This window comes from Daphnia magna, linkage group LG5 (genome assembly GCF_020631705.1).
Source record: "Daphnia magna isolate NIES linkage group LG5, ASM2063170v1.1, whole genome shotgun sequence".
In the NCBI taxonomy this organism is placed as follows: domain Eukaryota; kingdom Metazoa; phylum Arthropoda; class Branchiopoda; order Diplostraca; family Daphniidae; genus Daphnia; species Daphnia magna.
Genome location: NC_059186.1, coordinates 7,260,836 through 7,283,771, shown reverse-complemented (window position 1 = coordinate 7,283,771; position 22,936 = coordinate 7,260,836). Strand labels below are relative to the sequence as shown.

The 22,936-nt window shown below is 41.7% G+C and overlaps 1 protein-coding gene across 1 annotated transcript; it reads right to left on the bottom strand.

Annotated features, from left to right (window-relative positions):
- Positions 1–817: 817 nt before the first annotated feature.
- On the bottom strand, positions 818–22,449 carry LOC116922693 (atrial natriuretic peptide receptor 1). The gene is made up of 24 exons (XM_045173924.1): positions 22,166–22,449; positions 20,108–20,874; positions 18,325–18,484; positions 17,867–18,108; positions 17,458–17,572; positions 16,744–16,819; positions 16,499–16,666; positions 16,298–16,382; positions 15,342–15,433; positions 14,473–14,611; positions 13,812–13,893; positions 12,622–12,781; positions 12,370–12,444; positions 12,050–12,127; positions 11,737–11,913; positions 11,063–11,240; positions 10,409–10,567; positions 4,075–4,255; positions 2,897–3,046; positions 2,305–2,428; positions 2,045–2,113; positions 1,659–1,932; positions 1,492–1,583; positions 818–1,389 (listed from the first exon to the last, which is right to left on the bottom strand). Exons 2-24 carry the CDS (start codon positions 20,661–20,663, stop codon positions 1,282–1,284), a joined length of 3,540 nt encoding a protein of 1,179 aa, XP_045029859.1. The 5' UTR covers positions 20,664–20,874; positions 22,166–22,449; the 3' UTR covers positions 818–1,281.
- Between the last annotated feature and the right edge of the window lie 487 nt (positions 22,450–22,936).

The following is a 22,936-nucleotide window of genomic DNA, read 5'->3' as shown; positions in this document are numbered from 1 at the left end:
ATGACTTATAACTCGATTCCTTCTCCCTGTTTAGTAAGAGCCCCCAGAACGAGTTCAACCATTCTTGGAGCGGATATTTATTCTTTTTTTTTCTTTTTTTTTTTTGCGTAAGTCCCCCTCCCCATATACTCCATGGAACTCCGTTCACGTGTGAGGACGTACTCCCAATCGATAATGCAGCAGCCAGAAATAGAAATGCTATGGGAAGGCAAGAGAGAAAGCCTGGGGTGGAAGGATAGTACATAGTTTATGGAACGTAAAGTGGTTACCACACGAAAACGGAATCTGGATTTATAGATACATTCTTTGTTCCTAGCGCCCACTGTGGCCTACTTTCTCATCGCAAGTTCCTCTGCTCAACAATTCACGAAAGATTGGCGTCAATTATCTTTGAATTCTTCATAAATCGACGACCGAAATGAATGCAAAACATAAACTGAAATTAAGAACCGCTTTGAAAAGATTCGTTCCCATATACCGAACTTTCTGAAAGCCACCGTATAATATAATAAACGTAAACACACCGGCCGTGCGAGGTTAGTCTTTCTACACTCATCGCCCCCGAGAACCTTTCATGTATGAAGTATTAGAGTGCGTGGACCACCATTCGCTGTTCGCGCTGATGCCGAGGCCATATCTTCCCCAAATAATAAATAGGCTTCTTATATTATCAGGCTCAGTCATCATTCGGTTCCTTTCTGTCTCGCCGGGGCTAAGATTATTGCTGGAACAAATCACACGCTTCATACATAATAACCATAGCCGAGGGCCCGATCCGATTCCGCTTATATACTATATAGAAAACAATAAGAAATGGAGAACAGCTCTGTGATCAATATATATAGTAATATCTACAGCATATACGTTTGGATTAAAGGGAGAAAAATCGTGGTCCGAAATCGAAAACAATCAAACAGCAATGGCAATTGAAAGAGACGGCGTATAATAACCATGTAATAATATATGACGTAAAACCAAAATTTGAAAATACACATCCTTTACATCGACAGAAGAGATCTGCTGCGATGTGTTGTGACTAGAATACGATTCGCACAACTTATTTTTGTTTTAATGGTTTATAAATACTGCAGGTGGATGGACGAGGTTTTAAAAAAAGGAGAGCAGACAAATGTCTTGTGGATGCCACACAGGGAATAATAATACGGGATGAGAAGATGAACGAATTCAGGGGACGACACCGTAGGCCAGAGGGAATGACGGGCTTTGTGGAAAACGCAAAAGAAAAAAATAAATAAACAGAAAATCATTAAAAAGAAGAGGCTAGACTTTGGCAGAGGTTGACGTCGAAGTGGGAGTCATCGCGGTAGGCGCCGATGGCAGGTCCGTCGTCTCACCGAGCAGCCAATGCGTCGTAACAATGCCTTTACCCTAATTGAAACGAAACCAGCAAGGAAACAATGAATCATGATCAAATGAAGCCTTCGCCGCACACAAGAAAAGAAAAACGAAATGAAAGCTCTCGTTTCTTGCCTTCATTTCGACGTCGCCTCGCAATTCCAATCGGAAAGTACCGAAAGAATCCAGAAGCGCTTTTGTCGCAGGGCTGACGTGTATCTTTAAAGCTGCACAATGATTAACAAGAGGGACGGATGAAAGACAATGTTCACGTCAACCAACACGTGGCAACGAAATTTTACCAAGTCCGTGGGATTCCATGCGAGACGCTGTGTTGACTGTGTCGCCAAAAAGACAATAGCGTGGCATTTTTAAACCAACGACGCCCGCCACCACGGGACCTGAATGAAGTCCGATCCGCAGTTTCAGCTGTTCGTTGGGTCGATGCCTTATACGAAAGTGGCCGACCGCTTGGAGCAGCCTAAGCGACATACGAGCGATTTCACGGGCGTGTAAGTTACCGTTTCTGACCGGCAGTCCGGAAACGACCATGTACGCATCGCCGATCGTTTCCACCTGAACAGAAGCGGAAAAACGAACGAACATGCTCACAACGGCACGTGGAAATGAAACTCAAATTGGCTCGAGTTCGAGCGATGTATACCATATACTATTCAGGTTTGTTTACCTTGTAGACATCAAAGTTTTCAATGATGGAATCAAAGCAAGTGTACAGATCGTTCAGAAGATCCACAACCTGACAAAAAGGAGAGTTCATGCGCATCACGTTAATTACAAGTTTGCGTCAGGCTGTACATTCTGACGAGTCGGAATAACGAGCTCGTTATACCTGTAAGCTTTTTTTGTTTTGTTTTGGTGATTTATTATTTATGTCTGTATAACAGAGATCGATGTTGAGATCTACGCACTTAGCGGTCAAGCACTTACTTGGAGAGGGGCGGACTCGGCCGATAGGGCGGTGAAACCGACGATATCTGAGAAATAGATGGTGACATTGTCAAAAGTCTCCGCTAATACCGACTGCCCAGCAATCAATTGACTGGCAACTGGCCTAGAAAACAATAAAATAAGACAAATCAACAAAGACTTGCTGACATAGAGCGGATATTAATGATACAAAAGATGATCATTATAAAATATAGAATATTGCTGAAAGACGTCCATGGAGAATGTATGAGAGTCAGCCAACAAAGCCATTTCTATATCGTTCGTAAACAAGAATGTCAAGAGGGAACGTGAGATTATTTTCTGCTGTGTGAATGGAACGTGCTGTTCGTCTTCGTCGTCATGTTCATGCTGGAGAGCTTGTTTCAATACTGAATCAAGTTAGATGATTACTGACAGATCAATAATTCTTGCCAGCTTGTGAGTGAGTCGTAAGTCTACGATGTACAAACACGGGAGACAGTAGTCACGTCGTTTCGTATGGACATTTGATAAGACACGGCCAATATAGTATAGTTCTATATACTAGACAGTTGTACCCAAAACATGAATATAGGTGAACTCTTAATTATACTTGGGCAGTAGTTGATAGAGGAGCTCCTCGCAGCGCTGTTTCTCTTCCAAATAATCAGCCGTCCGTTCTTCAACAAGCTGCTCCAAGTTGTTAGCGTAGAGCTCCATTCGACTGAGCAGGTTATCCAATATGTTGCCGCTCTCGTTGTCTCTGAAGACGTATATAAAAACAAAGAGCCGGTCACAAAACACGACACTTGTTATATCAAAAGAACGCCAATCAAGAATTCCCTATACAGTGTTCACGGAACACGCAAGTTCTTCAGATCCATCGCTACCCGACTTTTATTCGACTTGCCACTTGAGCAAAAATCGTCTTGTCATCGCCACGAGCGACTGCCGATGTGAGATAAGCAACAACGAATTGCATGCATACTATAGTTCTTCACACGTCTTCGTGTGACTTCCCCATCACTCTACCTGTTTCTGTTCAAATCCCATCAGAAGCACGCGTCAAAGAAAATAACTGATTTCCTCTTTTGCTTTAACGAGAAATGTAAAGAGAGGCAAATCGCCATGGTAACCGGGCCAAATCGAATAACCCAGCACTTTGTTGACTGGCCATTCTCGGTTCGAAGAAAGTAATCAAGTTCGTCACTTAGGTTATCAGCTGCTGATGCACGCAGCAACAGTGACGCTGCGCATTTGTTAAATACAAAAGCCACTGGGACGAGGTAAGATGAAAGGCGTATTGAGTTACATTCAAGACTGATAGAAAAGAAGCTAGTTCCAATAGGCTATTCTTTACATTCCCCCTTTTTTTTTTTGGCCATGGCATTCTCAGGTTTCTAATTGAATCTAATATGAAGAGAATGAGAGAGGCACCTTACACCTTGGCTATACAGAAAAAAACAAAACAAATATAGCGAAGCTATTGTGTCATTCGATACGATTCGATACGTATAAACCTCACTCTTTTGTAATGAAATTATCTGCAAGTTAAGTGGAACGTTACAAGACAAATGTTTTACTGGCAGCGACTGACAGTTGTCATTGCCAAGAAAGAGGGGCGTATATAGTGAACGAGTGTTGATGAAACACAAATTCCCCACCCCCCATTCGCAGAATCAAGCAGCAGTCATTTAACCACATAAATGCCAGTTAGTTTCAGAGTCTTTTAAGCTTCTTACAGTGACACGCAATATCAATTACGAACAAGTTAATGTATGCCATCATTACTTGTTGAGACGGCGGATCGTAGCTTTCAGGACTTGAAAGTCCGGCCGTTCGTTCGGATCTTCCATCCAGCAGCGTTTCATCATTTGAACGACCTGCTCGTCGCCCAGATCGTCCTCGATCGATGGCCGAAACGGTGGTTTGTTCCCGTGCGGCGGACCATTCTTGACCTGACCGATAATTTCTAATTACGAAAAATAAAAAGAGAGAAAATTATGTATGATAGAACACCGCCACATGATTAAGAGATTCACTTTAACGTCCCATTATTTTTCCTCCACTTGTAAATGAAGGATGGATATGGGAAAGAAAGCAGCGTGTTCTTTCTTGATTCAATTATTCCTCGAATGCCGCACTCGGTCAAGCATTTCCACGAAAGAGAAAAGGACCCGAGTCACGGCAGGCTCATAACTACTATACTCATCAATAACGGAGCGGAAAATATCTGAGAGACGCTTTATGCGGCAGAAGAGTGAACGACTGACAAAACGCCATTTTATTAGCGCCAACTGTTTCCTCTTTACGCGTTCGCTTTGTTTTAACATCTACCCCATTCGCTCACTGTCTTGGATCTACTCCCCTATATTCGCCAATCTCTCTTTTAGCAATTTGCCAAGCTTCGAAAGAAGAAGCAAGTGAACAAACTCTTCGTTGGCTATTGGCCAACTTTTGCAGTTACAACAGTGTGACTAGCACAACAACAGCCGAAGCGATAATGCGAGTAGTACATTTTCTCTGCTATATACATGTCTCTTCCTGTGTGCCGATTATTGCGCAAGCTTGGGCTGAAATTATTTGGCTTTGTTGGCATCAAGTGTTACGTATTGGCAAGGCGTAACAGGAACCCAATTACGCGAAAGCGGAACAACGAGAAGACAACAACAAAAAATGAAACAGTAGATTAGACATCATTAAACAAAGCTGGCTGGCCTTTAGGAAGAATCTCCCATTAGTTATCAAAACAGTTATGCTCTATAAGCCTGATTTGTTTGTTTTTTTATTTCCGCGTAATTGAAACAAACGAGCAGAGAAATCTCAATCAGGGCGAAATGTCTTGCAAATGACGATTTATAGGATGCGAGTGAATCGATCAGGCGAGAATCAATGGAAGCATAGACTCTTATATAGGTTCCATACAATACAAGCTTACAGCATCTGGTGTGTGGGGTGTACGTCGACTTTTCCAGATCGAGTAGTTGGTGTTGCAATAGGTTCGTTCCAAACTTTACCAAACTTTCCTTTCTTTAAACGTCAGCAGACGCAGGAATGAACTTTACCATCGAAAAACACGTACACGCGCTCTGACACTTTTATCTCGGCCTTTTTCTTCCCCCGCGAAATCCGCAAAGTCATTCTTTACACAGAAAATTTGACGGAGTAAGAATAACATATTGGCGCACTGGGGATGACATCGAAACTTTTATAAATTTATTTTTTTATTCGACGATTGGTTTCATCGGAATTCGTCTTCACAGCAGAAACAATTCTTTCAAGTTCTGTCGTTTGGCTTTTTTCTTAGCCAGGCTGAATATGAAAACAAACGATATTCATTGCGACCATGGCAGCTGTACAGTAGATCGAAAATGGATGATCGACGTTTTTGTTCTACTATTGAAAACCTGGAATTCCAAACGAATTGAAATCGGATTTTGTGGACATCAATCAACGGACATAATTAAGAGTATATACCGCAGTCTACACGTCCAAGTTGAATACTTTGTGCATATAGAGGTGTATGCAAGAAAGAATAACGTTAAAGTCAAGTTATATGTTATCTGGATTGAAATACTATTCAAAATCTATAATGCTTGCATAGAATTATAAGCAATTATGGTGCATCTTTCGTTCAACATCTAATTTTCTCTTTTTCCCTGTTTCGCCTTAATTACATGACAAAAAAATTCCCAATCTCATCAGTTGTGGCACTTCGACAACATCGTCACTGTCGGCTTTTAAAGGAACCATTAAATCGAACGGAAAAATAATCTTTTGAAAAAAACCTTCTAATGAACGTCACGTTCCGGATACACAAAGACGATAAAAGAAAAACATCCACTCCATCGAAAGAAATCAAATAGAAACTCGCTGAAACCGTTCAAGACGTGATTGAAACTTTAAAGATGAACGAGAAAGATGTTTTTTTTTTTTTTTTTTTTACATAGAAAAATTCGATTATTGTCAGTGCCTCGGTCAGTGCATTTCAGTGGTGACATCCTGACTCTAAGACGACGAAATCACACGATTTAAATTTCAGATTTCTTGTTTTTCTTTTGGTCCCCGTGACTACTTATAAAACATGAAACTGTCTGAGCTGCAGAGTTGAGATCAACGATCGCCGTGAGTGGTTCGATATTCTACACCCGCAGTTGCATCCAGTCACGCACCCGAAGAAATGTTCGTTTGTGAACCGAAACGCAACGTCACCCAACTATAAAGAAGAGAACAAAAACGGGGTATCGAGTTCAAGATCACTTTGAATTATCCACGGACAGTGGATCATATAACAAGGAAATATTTCGATCGGTTTCCCGTCAGTTCTTTGACGATGCCATTATCATTTGTGCGATTTTCTTTTTTTTTTTCTCTTTTATTTCCTATCCAAGTCTGTGCTTATGTGGAGAAAGCTCTCCAGCCAGCTGGAGTCCCTTCCCTCCGACGAAAAATAACATCGGTCAGCGAGGCTATAACATCCAATGCTTGCACAACAATAGTTTTCTTCCAGCAATTTTGGAAAGAGAAAACAAGAAAGAGAATGCGGAATAGCGCAAAGAATCTTATTCATTTCAGGATCCAGCGCACAATAGCCAACTCATCTTCACAGGCACAGGCTTTTGGCCTTATTAATCATTTGTAAAAAGCCTTCAGAACGAACTTTGGAGCTGTGCATCAAATTGAAATCAAGTTAGAAACACAGCCAGATTAAATATATATCTATTTCAAAACTCAGACATGCCCGGAGGAAGAGTGATGACATAATACCTTTGTCAGGCACCATTAAACTCTAAGCTGAGACGTATGGCCTTTAAATATTCCATGTCAACTATTTCCTGTTCTTATTTCATGTCTGCATATACCATCACAGTTCAACTGCGTTACAATTACAAACTACTGAAGAAATGCCGGAGATGCATAACGATGACAGAGGCTGACTTTCCTCGCATCATTTTAGCGAGTGCTTGTATATAACTCTGTTTGCTACATACTCGAGAAAGTTTGTCCTTCCTCTTGCTGAAACGCGAAGAATTCTTTTTATAACAAGACGATCCGAATTGGCGGGAGGGTCACGTCCTCTTTAGACTGTGACAAAACTATTCTATATAACCCAGGGACCTCAGGGATTCCAGGGAAATCTTGCGTCTCGTATACAGTACAGCAACCTTGTAGGAGACCGAAACTGCAAAGATGCGGGATCAAATACGTTAAACTGACAGAATAGACATAGCCAAACTGACAAAGACGGAAGAGAAATGCTTGATCCATACGTGTTGTGTAGAGGCCCATATCGATTGATGGAACATCGAGACGCAAAGTTGTAGGGTGTGTTCTGACAAGAAGAAGGAGCTGACGAAGGCACAATGAGGAAAAAAGACAATGAAATAGGCCTATCTAGTGGCTGTCTGTTCCAGTTAGGCTCATCTAATGCCACCGAAGTGTGTCAAGATGGGAAACGGCGGACGTAAGACAATAGATGGGGATGGAGATCTATACCACCACGCAAGACATCCTCCGAAACAGGGGCGTAGGAAAACACAATCCATCTCTTTCAGGGTGCAGCTTTACGTGATGTGTGTGGTTTGGTCGTGTGTAGGAGGGAATCAAAGAACCTTGACCCAAAAGTCATAAAAAGAAAAGATTGGCCAAAAATAAGTGAAATTGCTGTGTTATTAGGCTAGTATAGTCTATTGATTGAATCTTTAATCAGGCGTCTTGATAGTCTTTGTTCTCGAGGTTATAGCTCTCGAACTTTACTGTTATCAAGTGCGGCAACAAAGCATTGCGTTCGGCAAACAAATTGAAACAAACAAATCGTCAAACTACGGGCCAATTGTCGTCAATTTCTAATTTTTCATTCGGGGACCAGGACGCTATTGCTACATAATTATAGGCTTTCAATACGAACTATTCTGTTCAAAAAGAATAACTATACGTTTCTCGGTGATACCATTAAATTATGTGTGTACAAGCCTAGTGTGTACGAATAGGATTCAATTTCCGAAGCGTAATAGAAGGTAAACAACTAAGGAAATGAAATTCAGCGTGAGGGATGCCCGTCATCATTGTAGCGTTTGAACGGAAGAAGCTGCTATATGTTGACACCTTTATTAAGCAGTGTCAACATTTCAAACAACGGATACAGCTCCCTTATTTTTAATACATTCACCTATTCAGCTGCACACAATTAATTTGTTGACGGTTTATTCAGTATATGTATAGAGTTCATTTAAAAAAACGAACGCCTTAATAAAGTGACGTTTGAAAATCAATATCATTAGACTTTTCGCACACAGACTGTTCTACATTTGTCTATTATTCGCGTGTTTGAAAATAAAAAGAACCTACTGGAGGGGGAGATGACGGGCGATCGAAGCGGCGAAAGTAGTCGGTGGTTGTCACTGAGCGGCTTGCAGAACGCGCACTCGCTAATGTTGCAGAAATTGCGCCTCTCCCCTCCGAAGCCGCTTCCGGGCCTGCCGCCGAAATCAAGAAGCGGTGAAAGGGATCTTCTGATGTTGTAAGCAGCTAAAGGGGGGCTGTCGGGCGACAGTTTACCCTCAATTTGCTCCGATTCCGTGACATCCACTTTTAATGTCGTTTTAATAGCTGGCGTGGCCATCGCTTTGTTTGTTTGTTTGTTTGTTTTTTTTCCTACTTTAATCTTCGGATGTTTTTGCACCTTGTTTCTCTTTCTAATGCTCGGTTCATTCGATGTTTCGGCAGGAAACAACTGGACACGAGCGCGCGAATCAATAGCTAAATAACATTCTTTTCTCTGTGCTGATGTTGGCTGGATCCTTTGGCGTCCAGTTCATCACTGATGGTGTCTTCGCAACAGACGCTTATACACGCCTAGACTCTTCATGCGCTGACATGCGCCCCAAACGAAGCGTATATGAGAAAGCCACCGTAGAAAAGCTGCCATTCCCGCTTTGCTATTAGCTTCAAGTTTCCCTTTCTTTTTCTTTTGACTGTCTATGTTGTGTATAGGCCTCGATTCCGCCAGAGTCTTCCATCTCTTTCTGGTCGCTGTCTACATCCGGACAAGAGTTTAAACTCGGTCCCCTGCCGTTATGCACTTCTTTGAATTGTTGCGTAAATAGTATATACGCGAGTTCATTGGGTCTCTCTCTCTCTCTCTCTCGCTTTTAAGCATGTTTCAACTTGGACTCTAGCCATTAAAAAGGTTTGCTGTTTGTAAATCTTTCATGGTTTTTTTTCTTTTTCCAAAGGGGCTAATCAAGTATTTGTATGATATTAATCAAGTCACGTCTAGCGACATCTATTAGACAACCAGCAGGCATTCCGAGCGTCGTATACTGTGAACCACGTCTGTTTGCAGTGCGCCAAAATGTGCACTACAGATCCATTGGGTATGTGCGTAAAGTCCTATATAGACAACTAGAGAGCAAAGAATAAAAACAGAACGAATGGATCGATGATGCATCACTTTTTCGCCCTGACACAGCCGCATTTTATCCTATAGTCCCATCACATAAGCTTAGCGCGCCATTTTTGATTGCTTCAACCTGGTTTTGCGGCTGTTTTTTTTTTTTTAAACTATCGCTACATCTAATCCCTCATTCAAACACATGCGACTTGTTTTTATAAGCAAATAGCGCAGTGTCTCTAAAGCAGATACTAAGAAAGTGAAGCTCATCGAAATGACTGTGTGTCTTGTAGCTTCTGAATGGCGGCAGCTTTGGGAAAAGTGGGAAATAGTCGATTTAAAGAAGAGAGTCAAAGACGCAATACATTCGTGTGGGATGCACTATAGTTCGCCAAACGATCAACATCCACACTGTCGATGGTTGGCGGATCAATATTAGACGTTCCGTGACGGAATGAAAAACGCACATAGGAAGCTCTTTGAGTCGGCACGTATTCTACGTATAGCCATCAATTTACGAACAAAGTTTAGATCGGTATATTCTCATTGTTGATTGCGCAACGGCAACTAAACTGCGCTAAATATATCGGGACGTTGGGGATACAAGTCAAACTGGACTAGTCTTAAAGAAGAAAGGCCTATTATGTACGATAACAGGATATTGTGTTCGATCAAAAAGCTATTAACAAGTAAATAAGCTTTGTGTTGCCCACTTTGTGATGTAAAATTTACCTCTGGGACTGAGATCGTTGTCGCCGGCCAGGTAAAAGGGTCCGTGTCGAACGAGAATCTCGTGAGTGATGATGGCGAATGAATAGACATCTCCTTTGGGTGTTCCCTCCGGTAGGGGATGTTCCATACGTAGTAACTCGGGTGCTGTCCACAATTTGCCTGTGTTCCAGGAAGAAGAGCATATAGCGAACGTGAAAAAAAACATCAGAAATTAATTTTTTTGTGGGATGGTAAAATGAGATGAGTGCACTTTAAATGCGTTTTTTGTTTTGTTTTATATTGCGCAGATTTCACACAAGACGCCGAAAGGTTTCTGCGTGCCACCTTTCACAGTCTTGACATGAGAACCCTGATGTAGTGAAAACCGACAAGAAAATCCAATCAAACCATGTAAAAAAAAAAAGGGAACGACTTTAATGGACGTGATCGTACAGGAAATCAATTTTTTTCGGCTGTCAATCGAGACACCATCGACAAAGAAGCCGCTAGGGCGCAAACGAATAAACCTGACGTGATGTCGTAAACAGGATATACGACTTTGTGCAATTTGCGTGCAACGCCTACAAAAAACACGTTTACAAGGATTGACTTGCGCGTAACGTAAAGAACAAACATCCACAATCATGTGGATATAAGCAACAGTAAATTTCTTACGCTTCCAGTAGGCATATGAACTGTGATCGTTGGCGGCATCATCTTCGTCGGTTGGCAAACGCAGCGAATGCAGCCCGAAATCGGTCACTTTCAGTACGAAACGGCTATCCACGACGCAGTTACTCGATTTGAGGTTACCGTGCGAACGGATTTCCGATGAATGAATGTAGGCCATTGCCTGTAGGACACGCGATAATGGAAGAATATAGTGCGTGAAAAAAAGAGAGAGAGAAAAAAGGACTCGTGAAACGCGGGTCGCATCGATCCACCCGGGGGGAACAGAATTAGAGGCTATGAAATATATAGAGACAATCATGTTAAGCAGTCTTGTGTTAGACGCGTATAGGTGAGGTTTACAATGCACCACATTGAACGTCGCGCCACTGAATATTTCAAGTCGGAGTAGGTAGGGCGTGGTGGAGAGAATCGATCCGCAATGCCCATTTTCATGCACGAACAAACTGTTAAGTAAGGCTACGTCCTCTATTGGCGGGAATAAGAAGACACGAATGCGTGCGTGCATGAACGACTTGCTGGATCCAATGATCCAGTGGTAAGTAAGCTCAAAAATGAAAGAATTTGGAGCGCGATTCTTTTTATTTTTATTATTTTGTTTCTTTTTTTGCTTTTTCATTTAAAAAAAAATAAAATAAAAATTGAACAGCCTTGGTTACTTTAACGATGTCGTGTATCAAGCTGCGGCGGAACATGGCATCCAACTGGATCTGGTCGTTTTCTAGGATGTCCTCGAGAGAGCCCCTTGGGCAGTATTCTGTGAGAAGACAGCAATGAGGCGCCGAAACGCTGGCACCGATGAAGCGCACCAAATGATCGTGAGTCACATCTTTCATCTAGCAAGAAAATAAATAGATAAATAAAAATGATGATAAGGTCGAAGCAAAGCGGAGGGGCAACGATACGACTTAATCATATCAAGGACATGATTCAATTTGAATACGCGATCAAGCGCGTCCATTTTGACCTCACCCGCTTCAGTTCCAGCAGCAAAGGTCGATTGAGTTCCACTTTGCTCCTGGGTATGGGCTTGACGGCCACGATCATGCCCTGGATAAAGCACAAAAGAAAGAAAGAGGTGGTAAGGAGACAAAGGTCAAAGTGTGCACCTTTGAACAAATGCTACAGAATAATTTATCATGTGAAAATCAGGTTAAATCTCTAGCCCGGCATATAAGCTCTGTCCAAGTCAGAGATGCTTGAATTAACTACATCAGGTCTATATAAACGCAGCCGGATTGATTTTCCGCCTTGCGGGAGAGGAAGCACGCACGCAGACTTGATTGACCTACTTTGTAGTTGGCCGTTTGAATGAATAGCTGCTTGTCAGACGCAAAGTTTCCCACCATCTCATTCGACAGGTTGCTCTAAAATAAAAAGAGAACGACATAAAAGAAGGAAACATATACAATCCATCCCGCAAAAACGGCCATTGCAGCGCAGGCGTATAAAATAGCAGACAACTAATAACAAAGAGCCATTGAATTTTAAGCATTCAAACATTGTTTGATGACGTGTTTTTAACGTTCACGAAATGTATGTACCAAAATGCTGTTGCGACCGATGGACAATCGGCTACCAAACTTTGCAGCTCCAGCCGGCCCAGCACTTGCTCGACCCGTACGATCTCCGTTGAATAGGACGACATCGCTCCACGCAACTTTCCACGTCATGGACGCTATTTCTGCTTCCTCTTTGTAGTGCCTTGGGTGTAGGGTGTTATGTCACAGTTCAAAACAAAAAAGAAAAAACATTTACAAAAACCAGAATAGTATAACTGCAGCTGATTAATGGGCAAACAGACTGTGGGGTACAACACATCGACGACAAACAAAGAAGGACATCATGAGAGTAAATCGATTGACGTGATCAGCGGTATACTAAACATTTGCATATATATATATTAACGGAGAAGAAGCACACAAAGCCAACACAGCAATCGTCCATTAATAGAAACGAATCCAAGGAGACGGGAAGAAAGCGGAAAGCAGGGGAAATCAGGAAATGAGCCATCAGAAACCAAAACATCGCCGTCATCTATTACAACTTTGTTTTGTCTGCCTCCATAATCGGTTGTTACAATACTTCCGGGACGAGGAAATAAACAACTTCTTTTTGTTTACGTATATATACATCTTTCTTTCGACTTGTTTATGAAATACACGGCGCAGTATATATACGTGAAGTTCTAAAAATTTCTTATAGCTAAATTTTGAACTTGTAAACTTTGCGGGCTAGTGATTTCGTGGGTAACAAGTTGCAATAAGCAATCGTTTTTCCAGGTTTAATTGAATGCAAAACGCAAATGGGAATCTCGTCTCTCTTCTTATAGCTAATCAATTTTTATTACTGCGAACTTAACGGTGTCATTTGTCGGGGAGAAGAGGGTGAGTGTGCCCGCAAGCATTGCCCTTTTCGCTTTGTCCCCAATCGCATTAACACAATTGAGTTTCGTTTCGATTGAAGTTTCGCTCCGGATGCATTACAGAGAGAACTCAATTGATGCCAAGGTCAATCTAGGAAGTAAATCAATCAAAGACTTCCTTCAGATGTGAGTGGCATTTTCAAAGAAAGGTGACAAAGAAACATCAAAAACTACAACAAGAAAGAAATTATAGGGCAGAAAGGGAGTGGCTTGGTGGAACTGTGTGTCTAGTGACAATGTCTAAAACAAAAACAAAAATGAAAGCAATCCGACCAGCAATGCTAAAAAAATCTCGAATTGTTTGTTTACCGATAAATAAATGCCGATGTGATGATGAGGACTACCACGACGGATGACAGCACTATGGTGACGATTGCGTAAATAGGCGTAGCTAAAATCAAACCATAGTAAAACATAACAAAATTGTGAGTTGGTTTTTTTTTTTAATCATCGAAATTTCTCTATTATTCATCCCGCATGAGTCACGGTACCCGTGAAACTCGTCTAAAATAGTTTGCACGACATCTACAGGTGGCAGTCCACAATAAAATATGTAAACCTCAACCGACCGCTAAGATTACACACGATTTATCAGGTGAGAAACAATAAGCTCCATTCGCGAGTCAAAACTGTTTTTCAACTTGTACGGCATGTACAATTTGTTTAAAATCGCTGAATCATTTCATGTGAGGGCATATCGTCATGTAGAGGGGACAGGAGCATCGTTCTCGCCATCTTGCCGCAAGAAAATGCAACTTTATGGTGAACGGGAGGAAAGAAATAAAAACCCAAATAGCACGTGCACGGGGATGAAGCCCAATATCACGCGGCCATCAATACTAGATACACACATCGGGAATCACTTGAAAAACCCCAAATAGATTTTGGGCTGGATGGGTGGGCCAGCCAAACGAAATATGAAAAATTCACGAAGCCTGATGCCTGACTATTTATCGAGGTCAAAACTTACTTTCGTCAGGGCATTTGCTATTGTCGAATCCGCAGGTAGGCGTATCGGGAGGAGGACCATTTCTATCTCCTGCCCAGTGAATGCGACGACCTGGAACATCAACCAACTGTTTCGAAACGCCGTAATAGTTGGCCACTACCTAAAGCACGTGAAAAGGTAAGATTTTCCATTAGCCACAACGAAAATATTTCATTAGCCGCAATTAAAATATTTCATGAATCATCAAAGTTTAATCCCAACGACAGAATTTTACACATGAATCAGGGAAGTTCAAACCCACCAGGGCCTTTCTTTGAATCGAGAATATATACGCAACAATCGTGGCATATATATTAGCCGTCCTTCGGTAGTAAAACTCATTTCTTTTAATTGCGTTCCAGTAATCAAGGAAAATAAGTCAAGATCACGTACTACATGTGTGGGTGTTTTTATTGGTCGCCCGCGCGAACTCTTGGACAAATAAAACACACCCGCAAGCTCTCTCTCAGCGGCCATTTTCTTTAAGACATTGTTGTCTATCCTGATATAATACGCGGCAAAACCGATGACGAATCGATTTTTCCTTAGCATGCCTTTCTAGTGCGTGAATTAATCAAAATATACAGGAAACGTGAATCGTCTACTTCCGTTACGGATGTTAATATATAACCAAAAGGTATAGCCATTTTGTTCTTAGCTATATAAGAATAACTCACTGCGTACAGGCTTAGGAATTCCTAATTAACAGCTGACTAACTTTCGTGAATCCCATACAGTCTGATAATTTTTTTCAAATTATTGATAGGGAAACTAAGCGTACAGTACATGCAGGATGACGAAGAGAGAGAAAAAAAGCGGAAACTCTAGCTTTCGATAATGAAGAAAATTACCTGAAAGACTCCAGTAACGGAATCCATGTCGAGTAGCGAATAGTCGGCATTGCGATCCCCGTTTTTGTCCATGCTGACGTTGCCACTAATACCTTTAATACGCAGTGAAAGAACATGAGAACGACAGTATAGTTTAAAACGATAAGAAGGCTTATGCAAATACATGAAAATAGAAATATTATCGTAGTGGATCGATCACCGACAGTCATGCCCATTACCGACGTCTCTATTTAATTTAACGAGAAAAGCGTTCAGGGTGTTGTGTTACGTAGCAACCCAAGATTTGATTATATGATCGATAAAGCCGTAAAATGTCGAACATTTTAAGGTGAGATGTAAAGACAGATTTGAAAGGATCTAGCTTTACAAAGGCCAACGTAAAATCTAGGCTGGCTGCTTATGGTGAATTGTTGATTCCATGTGGTATACGTGACCACCAGGCAGTTAACTGTCCATTTTGTTGGCTTCCGGCGTCCCTGAATTATTATTTTTTTTGCTGTCGAACTGAAGCAGCGAAACGGTCACGATCTGTTATTGCATTCTCGTCCGTACCTCAAATTCACGTCCGGGAATAACGGAATGAGTTAGCGGACCGTCTCGCACAATTCCCGCTGGAACGTGATGTATATAGAGATGATCTATCTCAAGGCTGCTTTTACTAAAGTAACTAGGCAGGCACAATTTTTGCTGACTTGTCCCTGGTGTCTCCTGGTGCTTGGCTTCCCAGCGGAGCTATATTCGTGACCGAAACTCAATCAGGCAAAGAAAAAACAAGGTGGGCCACATGCGCCAAAGTCGAATTGCTCAGTGTTGATTAAATGACCATAAAGCGTTGACTGCAAATCCTATAAATTTTGCTGGCTCTGTTTTATGAGATGTTATTCTAACTGAGGCAATCAACGGGCAATCCGGGAGAATGGTTCAAGATGGCCGAGGCCAATGATTGACGAAAATACCAACAAACGTGCGGTCCCACATGCGGGAGGTGATGGCCGTTCCATTGGAAACGTCTCCGCCTGCAGCCAGCGTCTCGTTCAAGGCCTGTATTATCAAACAAAACCCTTTTATATACCAAACAGGAACTGCACAGAATCGTAAAAAAAAACAAAAAAGAAAAACGTAGAGGGACCGAAATAGAAATGATGGCTATAGCTTACAATGGCGTAAAGGAGGACGGCCTCGTGAAAGGCCGCCACGGAAGGATTGACTGGATCCTCGTCGTACGTGTAGTTGAATTCATCTCGAGCGATCCGTTTGACTTCTTTGCTGAAATCGCGGTATTGTTCCGTATCCGGGACCCTTGCTGACACGGTCAACAGTGCCTCCTACATAAAACATATTCATATATCATGGCAAATCAAGTGATTCGTGTCACATACACACTCAGCATGCACGAACTTACGTAGGCTCTTCGTGACCGATTGTTCTGTGCCTCCGTATCGCTGTTGCTGTGCCAAGGCTTGAGCGTCGCGTTATTGCTATTTAGACATAAGCACAAATCATTTAAACACAAGTCATTACTCTCCGCGCTGATGGAGTTTAAAAGACACGCGATTTCATTAGTGGTTCATTGACGGGGATTTAGATGGACAGGGAACTGGTATACCTGCGCAGCGTAATGTAATTATACGAGTAAATCTAATGCGTATAGTACTAGACAGTTACACATTGCCTGTCTACGGAATTTATCGATGTCGGACGTGGCCTAATCGCAATGAACGATCATGAATTCTTGATGGCAGAACATCATCTCTGATGACGCACACAGCTGTTCTGTAAAGCTCACCACGGAGAGTACTAACAAGCAAAAAAACGCGGTCTTTTAGTTTCCCTGTTTTTTTATAATAACTTGACTGTATATTCGAGGTAAGCTTGTCATCACTGCGAAAAATGACCGCAAGCAACACGAAGCTCGAATCAAACTCATTCATCGGTTTTTCAAGACATTTTTGCCTTCCTGTCAGTTTCTTTTTCTGTTTGATTGGTAATGGTCGATCACCTGGGTAACGTGGGAGGAAATAGTACGTAGGGAAATAGGTGGATGGAGGGGGGGAATCAAAATAAATATGGGAAGTCAATTGCAAAAAAAAAAAAATTATAAGAAACGTAAGAAAACCTGTTGCGCAGTTCGATGTTGAAGAAAACGTAATCGCCGCTATCCACCATGTTGAGCTCTTCGGCCGCCAGCATGATCTCTTTGATCTTGAGAGGGGCGGCGCACAGTACAATGACTTGGACGGGGGAAAAAAAAAGAAATAAGTCCACCCGGAAGAATAGTTCCATAACGACAGATAAAAGCGATCCAATTTCGGGGTGTAGAAAAAAGAATAATGGGAACAGAGAGGGAAGTATGACATAATTAAATGTCACATCTAGGAAGCAGCATGGTAGAAAAAGATAGGGAGTTCGGAGCCGATCATTTGTCGACGTCCTTGGCGCGTAATAAAATGTGACATATTACACATTGGGAAAGAAAAGACATCAAGTGATAGCTTAAAAGAGAAATGGAAGTAGGGAAAACTCACTTCGAGAGCTTTCGCTGATGTGGAGCAACAACTGGGTAAAGTTGACACTACCATTTGTCTCGTCGAAATTTTTGTGAACAGACTTGTGTCCCTGTTTTTCCAGTTGACCGTAAACGGCCGCCAATGCGAAATAGCACGGAGAATTGCCCGCACCCTTACCCACGTCGTGATTGTGGTACAACATGCCCACCACACGCCAATCAAATCGCGCCAATATTTGAACCATGACCGCTCCCACTTCCCTAAAATCAGATAATGAATTATACTCAAGATTTAATTTGTTGGTCTTCATTACAACGATTAATTAGTTGCATGTTCCTTTAAAGGCATTTTTGCCTTTCAATTTTGTGAGCCTCCCAATTTAAAAAACAAACAAACAAAACAATCGTAGATCTTTTGAACAAACAAAAACAAGACCATCTGGTCACAAGATCGTTAATGCATTCGTCTTATACAACCTGTAAGAGCCCATCATTCGTGTCAGAAGTGGATAGTTTGGCTGCTTGTGACTGAAACCGTCCGCCTGGGCGGCAGCTGTTAGGAGCGGAATGTTCCATACGCCGGCGTACTTGGCCACGGGTGATATGACGTACTCGCAGACGGGACCCAGGAACACATCTGTACACGACACTCACGTAAGAATTGCCTCCCGTTTCTCACAGACGCGTTCCACAAACCAATCAAATTATCTTATACTGACGGAACATGAAAGAAAAAGAATTGGTCACTTTTGTGGGATATGTAAACGCTCTGACCGCTACACTCGCTAAAATACTGGGCTTTATTTATACAGAACTATCAATCGCGAAAGCGTGTCGCCAGAAACCCTGAGAAAGGCACCAAATGGTTTGGAAATGACAGGTTTTACGTTGATGTCGTGTAGCAGCTTGAACGTTTGAAATTTTTCTTGTGAAAATTTAATTTGAAAAAAGGTCATTAAAGTAGCCAAGTAGGTCAGACCCAAGTCTTTAGAAAAGGACTAAAACATTGACACACAAAAAAGGGATCTCGAGCTAATCCACATTGAAATCAGGAGATTTATGCAGATCGATAGCCTATATAGTCTTGGTGACGACAATAAAAGCACATTTGTACATTCTGTGTAATCGTTTGGCAAAATCTATACTGTCTATTATAGACTATCCTTTGGTTGTAAATGTATAGCAACAGGCTTACTGATGTTTAATGGCATAGGCGCATTCAAAGCGAACAAAAGGTTTTAAACGCTCTCGAACGCTCTCAACCAGGATTCTATTTATTACACAGAGTACAGCCATTTTTTTTTTTCTTTTTACTTTCCTTCTGGATCAAGGATCTATAGCGATAAGCATTTTCACTTTTTTTTTTCTTTTAAAAGCTTTACCCTTAACCTGTTTTTTGGGGCACTACGAATGGGCTGCTGAACCAAGGAAAGATTCTGATTGGGTTTTGTGACTTTTTTTTTATACGTCAGTGACAGATTGTCAATACTAGTCATTAGCAAGTAGTGCCTAGCTTATAGTGTTTGACTATCAAACACGAGTTCAAAACTGCTGATTACAAGTGAATGGCACATCAATTAAAAATTTCCGTCGAAGAATTCGTGTACAAGAAAACCAAATAAAAGGCTGGCAAACCATCGGCAGTCACGAGCGCACGTCCCTATAACGAACTACTGGATTTAGGACAGTTGTACTGATTGGCACCCTTACCCAATTTACCTTACGTATTTAGCGTCGGCACCAATGAACGCGTAGACCTCGGGCGAATTTCTTTGATACAGCTATACGTAATCAACGATGCCCAGCTCAACTGGGAACTGAGGAAGTTAAAGTAAACAGATGTTGCCTCAGCAAGAGCCCTTTCAGTTGAAAAGAGTGTTTTTGCTTCTTCTTTTCGAAAGAAGTTTGCCGCTCTGTTTATACATGCACGCAAAAACAAACAAATGCGAGAGCTCTTCCCCGTGTCACAACTTCCTTTCACCAATATAAATAAGAAAATATCTCAAGATCAATTTGTAAGGGCCGTAAGGATTTTTTGTTTTCGTTTTTTTGCTTTCGTACCGTTCCATTTGGTGAAGTGGCACGATATGAAATGTTTACAAATTCAGAAAAACTGCGTAGGTTGCCAATGCGCCACTTATATGCAAAACTGTCTGCACCCAAACACTGCAAGGTGAATTGAGTAGTCTACACGAGTAAAACGTGAATCGAAAGAAAATAGGACCAAACAGAGAGAATTACGATTGATAAAGAATAGGACCTATGGATTTGCTATTGTAAAGGTCGATTGCTTCTAGAGGTCCGTAGATGGAGGAGCAGTTTGAATCGCGATTGATAATTTGAATTTTCCAGCCAGACAGCGGGCCATTGTTGCTGCCGTTTGAATTATTACTGCTCTGCTCTATGGTCCTGGCTGCCAAATGGATAGCCGGAAGGATTTTGAAGAGCGAGAATTGATGTTCAGGATCTTTGGGAGCCAATACGGCCAGCCGTAACACTTTAAACTGCGAAACAAATCTGGGCTGCCTGCCATGTCGGTGGTAACCAGAAGGAAGAACCTTGACGCTTGATGGTGATCCTGCTGAAGAAGTTGAAGGCCAACCGTCGAATCCGGAGGATGGATTGACGGACCGGAAACGATAAGACGAAAGCTGTTCGGATGGTAACGTCGTTTGGAAACGGAAGGCGCGATTGAGTCGACTGAATTCATGGCGCACGGAATCCGGACGTTGGATTGCGACCGTCATCGTCACAACGAAAGCAATTAATCCGACACCGATGTTCCGAAAGAGTGTTAATGTCAAAACGTTTCTCATTTTGAGGCACTCTTTTTATGTCTAGATTTCACTTGAATAGGCCGCGGAGAGACGTCAACACGAAAAAATTGGCTATGCAGAAAGAAAGCGCTCGTGCGTCGCAAAGTGTCACTAAAAACCAAGAACCATTTCTATTGGAACCTTTTTCTCTCAAGTAGACGCTCCTCGAGATTTCTTCGCCCACCGTAAATCGCGTTGAATATTTCAACAGCTGAATGCAAAAGAAAAAGAACAGCGTAAGATTATGAATTAAAAAACACAACAAAAACAAAAAAAGATGTTTGCTTCACTTTTACAAATGAACTGTCGTCATCAAACACAGAGCCTGTCATCCTCTTCGTTTGTTCACTTGCTGTACGGTGTTTGGCACTCTTTAGCCGCAAAGTTAATAAAGCACGTTACTTTTTTACGTCGTTACTATACGCTCTCCAGAGACGACCGTGCCTACAGGTCTATATAGGGTTCTCGAGTTGCAGTTAATAATACCTCTTTTCCCACTCTAGTCCTTATTGCAAAGTCGATGATTGGAAAAGAAGTCAAGAACCCTGACGTAATGATGGCAAACTTTTATTACAACATTTTTGACTCTGCGAAATTCAGGTCTTTTCCTTCTTAACATTGCGGAAGAAATGGGAGACAAGACAAAGATACGCGGCCAGGAACTGAATCGAAAAGAGATCCTACCCAATATCCTTGAAGAGCACGCCAAAGCACGAACGATTCAAGTGAATAGCTCTTTGTTGATTCGGCGATGTTATATATACGAAGCTTTTAGTTCTTTCTAGGTCTATTTTTATCATAGCACCGATAGTATACAGATCATTGAATGTTGGTACAAAAAACTAAGTCTAGAATTCTTATTCCATCTACTCCATTTTTGCTTTTGGCTCATCAGGTTTATACAACTTGCACCATTCCGTTCGGCAGTGAAGTGGAGGAAACGGATTGACAAACGAACGTATCTTTAGAATATTCTGTACGTAATCGATATTTGGAAAGGTAGATGCGATTGCCCTTGTTTTCTCTTTGATGCGCTTCGAATTTCGTGATATGGTCCATTAATTCAAGTTGATAGACAGCAAGTATATGGTAGAGGACAATGGTATAGATCATCGAAGGAAGCCTGAATGACAAACAAAATGGGTTCCATGCATGAATAAAAGATTGGTACTTGTTCCGCATCCACAGCAACGAGGCAATAACATCACACCGGCATATAAAGTGGCGGAAATAAAAGAAAACTTTACGACAATGGAAGAAACTCAAAATTTAATCCGTATCTCTTTTAACATCTATATACTTTCCCTCCCATCTCTAGATGCTCAAAACACGGGGGGCCTACTTGCATGACAATATAACTAACAACGGGAATCAAAATATGAGCCTACGTGTACTTCCTCCCCAAAAGAAACGTCATTCCGTTTAAGCGGATTGCGAGAATGTAAATTCCGAGTTCATTAATAGTTAAAAAAGAACACAATTTGCAATGACGTACTGCGTACCTCAACATGTCATTATCCCACCATCATATTAAAAAAAACACGCACAATTCCGAGTTCTTTGAACATAGTTACGGGCACTGTGATATCAATCTTGCAACACTCACAAAAAGATCAAGAAAAAAAGGAATGCAGCTAAAAGAAACTTTCTTTATTACTATAAATGTGAAATGAGCAACGTGACAACGTCAGAAAACCCGGATAAACTTGATGTGTTTGCGAACGAGACCAGTTGATCCAGTTGCAGATGAAGAACTGATGGGCTGGGCACAAAATGTACCCACAAGAGTCTCAAACGGACAACTTGCCACGCGAGAAACGCCAGAAAATATATAAAGACAGAAATAAGAACAGCGCAGGCGGGTGCCGATTTCCTGCGTCTACCGTGGGATCTCCACACAGTGCGCTCCTTTTCTCGAACAACTGGGAACACACAGCGCATACATACCGGTTGACAGCCAAATGATTCCTTCATCATAGCGTCCAATGGAGCCTGCACGATACAGGGAAAAAGAAAATCAAATCCTTTCACCATTATAGCCTTGCTCTATGTAGAGGCGATCGATAAGTTGATTATACGCACTGCTGTGTAGATTAAGTAGTGAGTACACAGAGGTTTCGTCATAGCAAGCTATAGAGCCAAGACAAGTAGAATTACGGCATAAGAACAAGGACAAGGGATCAGGAACAATTGAATTAAAGCGCATAGTTTGTTTTCTTTCTTCCAGACGTGGAAAATTGTTCCATTAGGTATTCTCTCTTGAAACCAGTGGA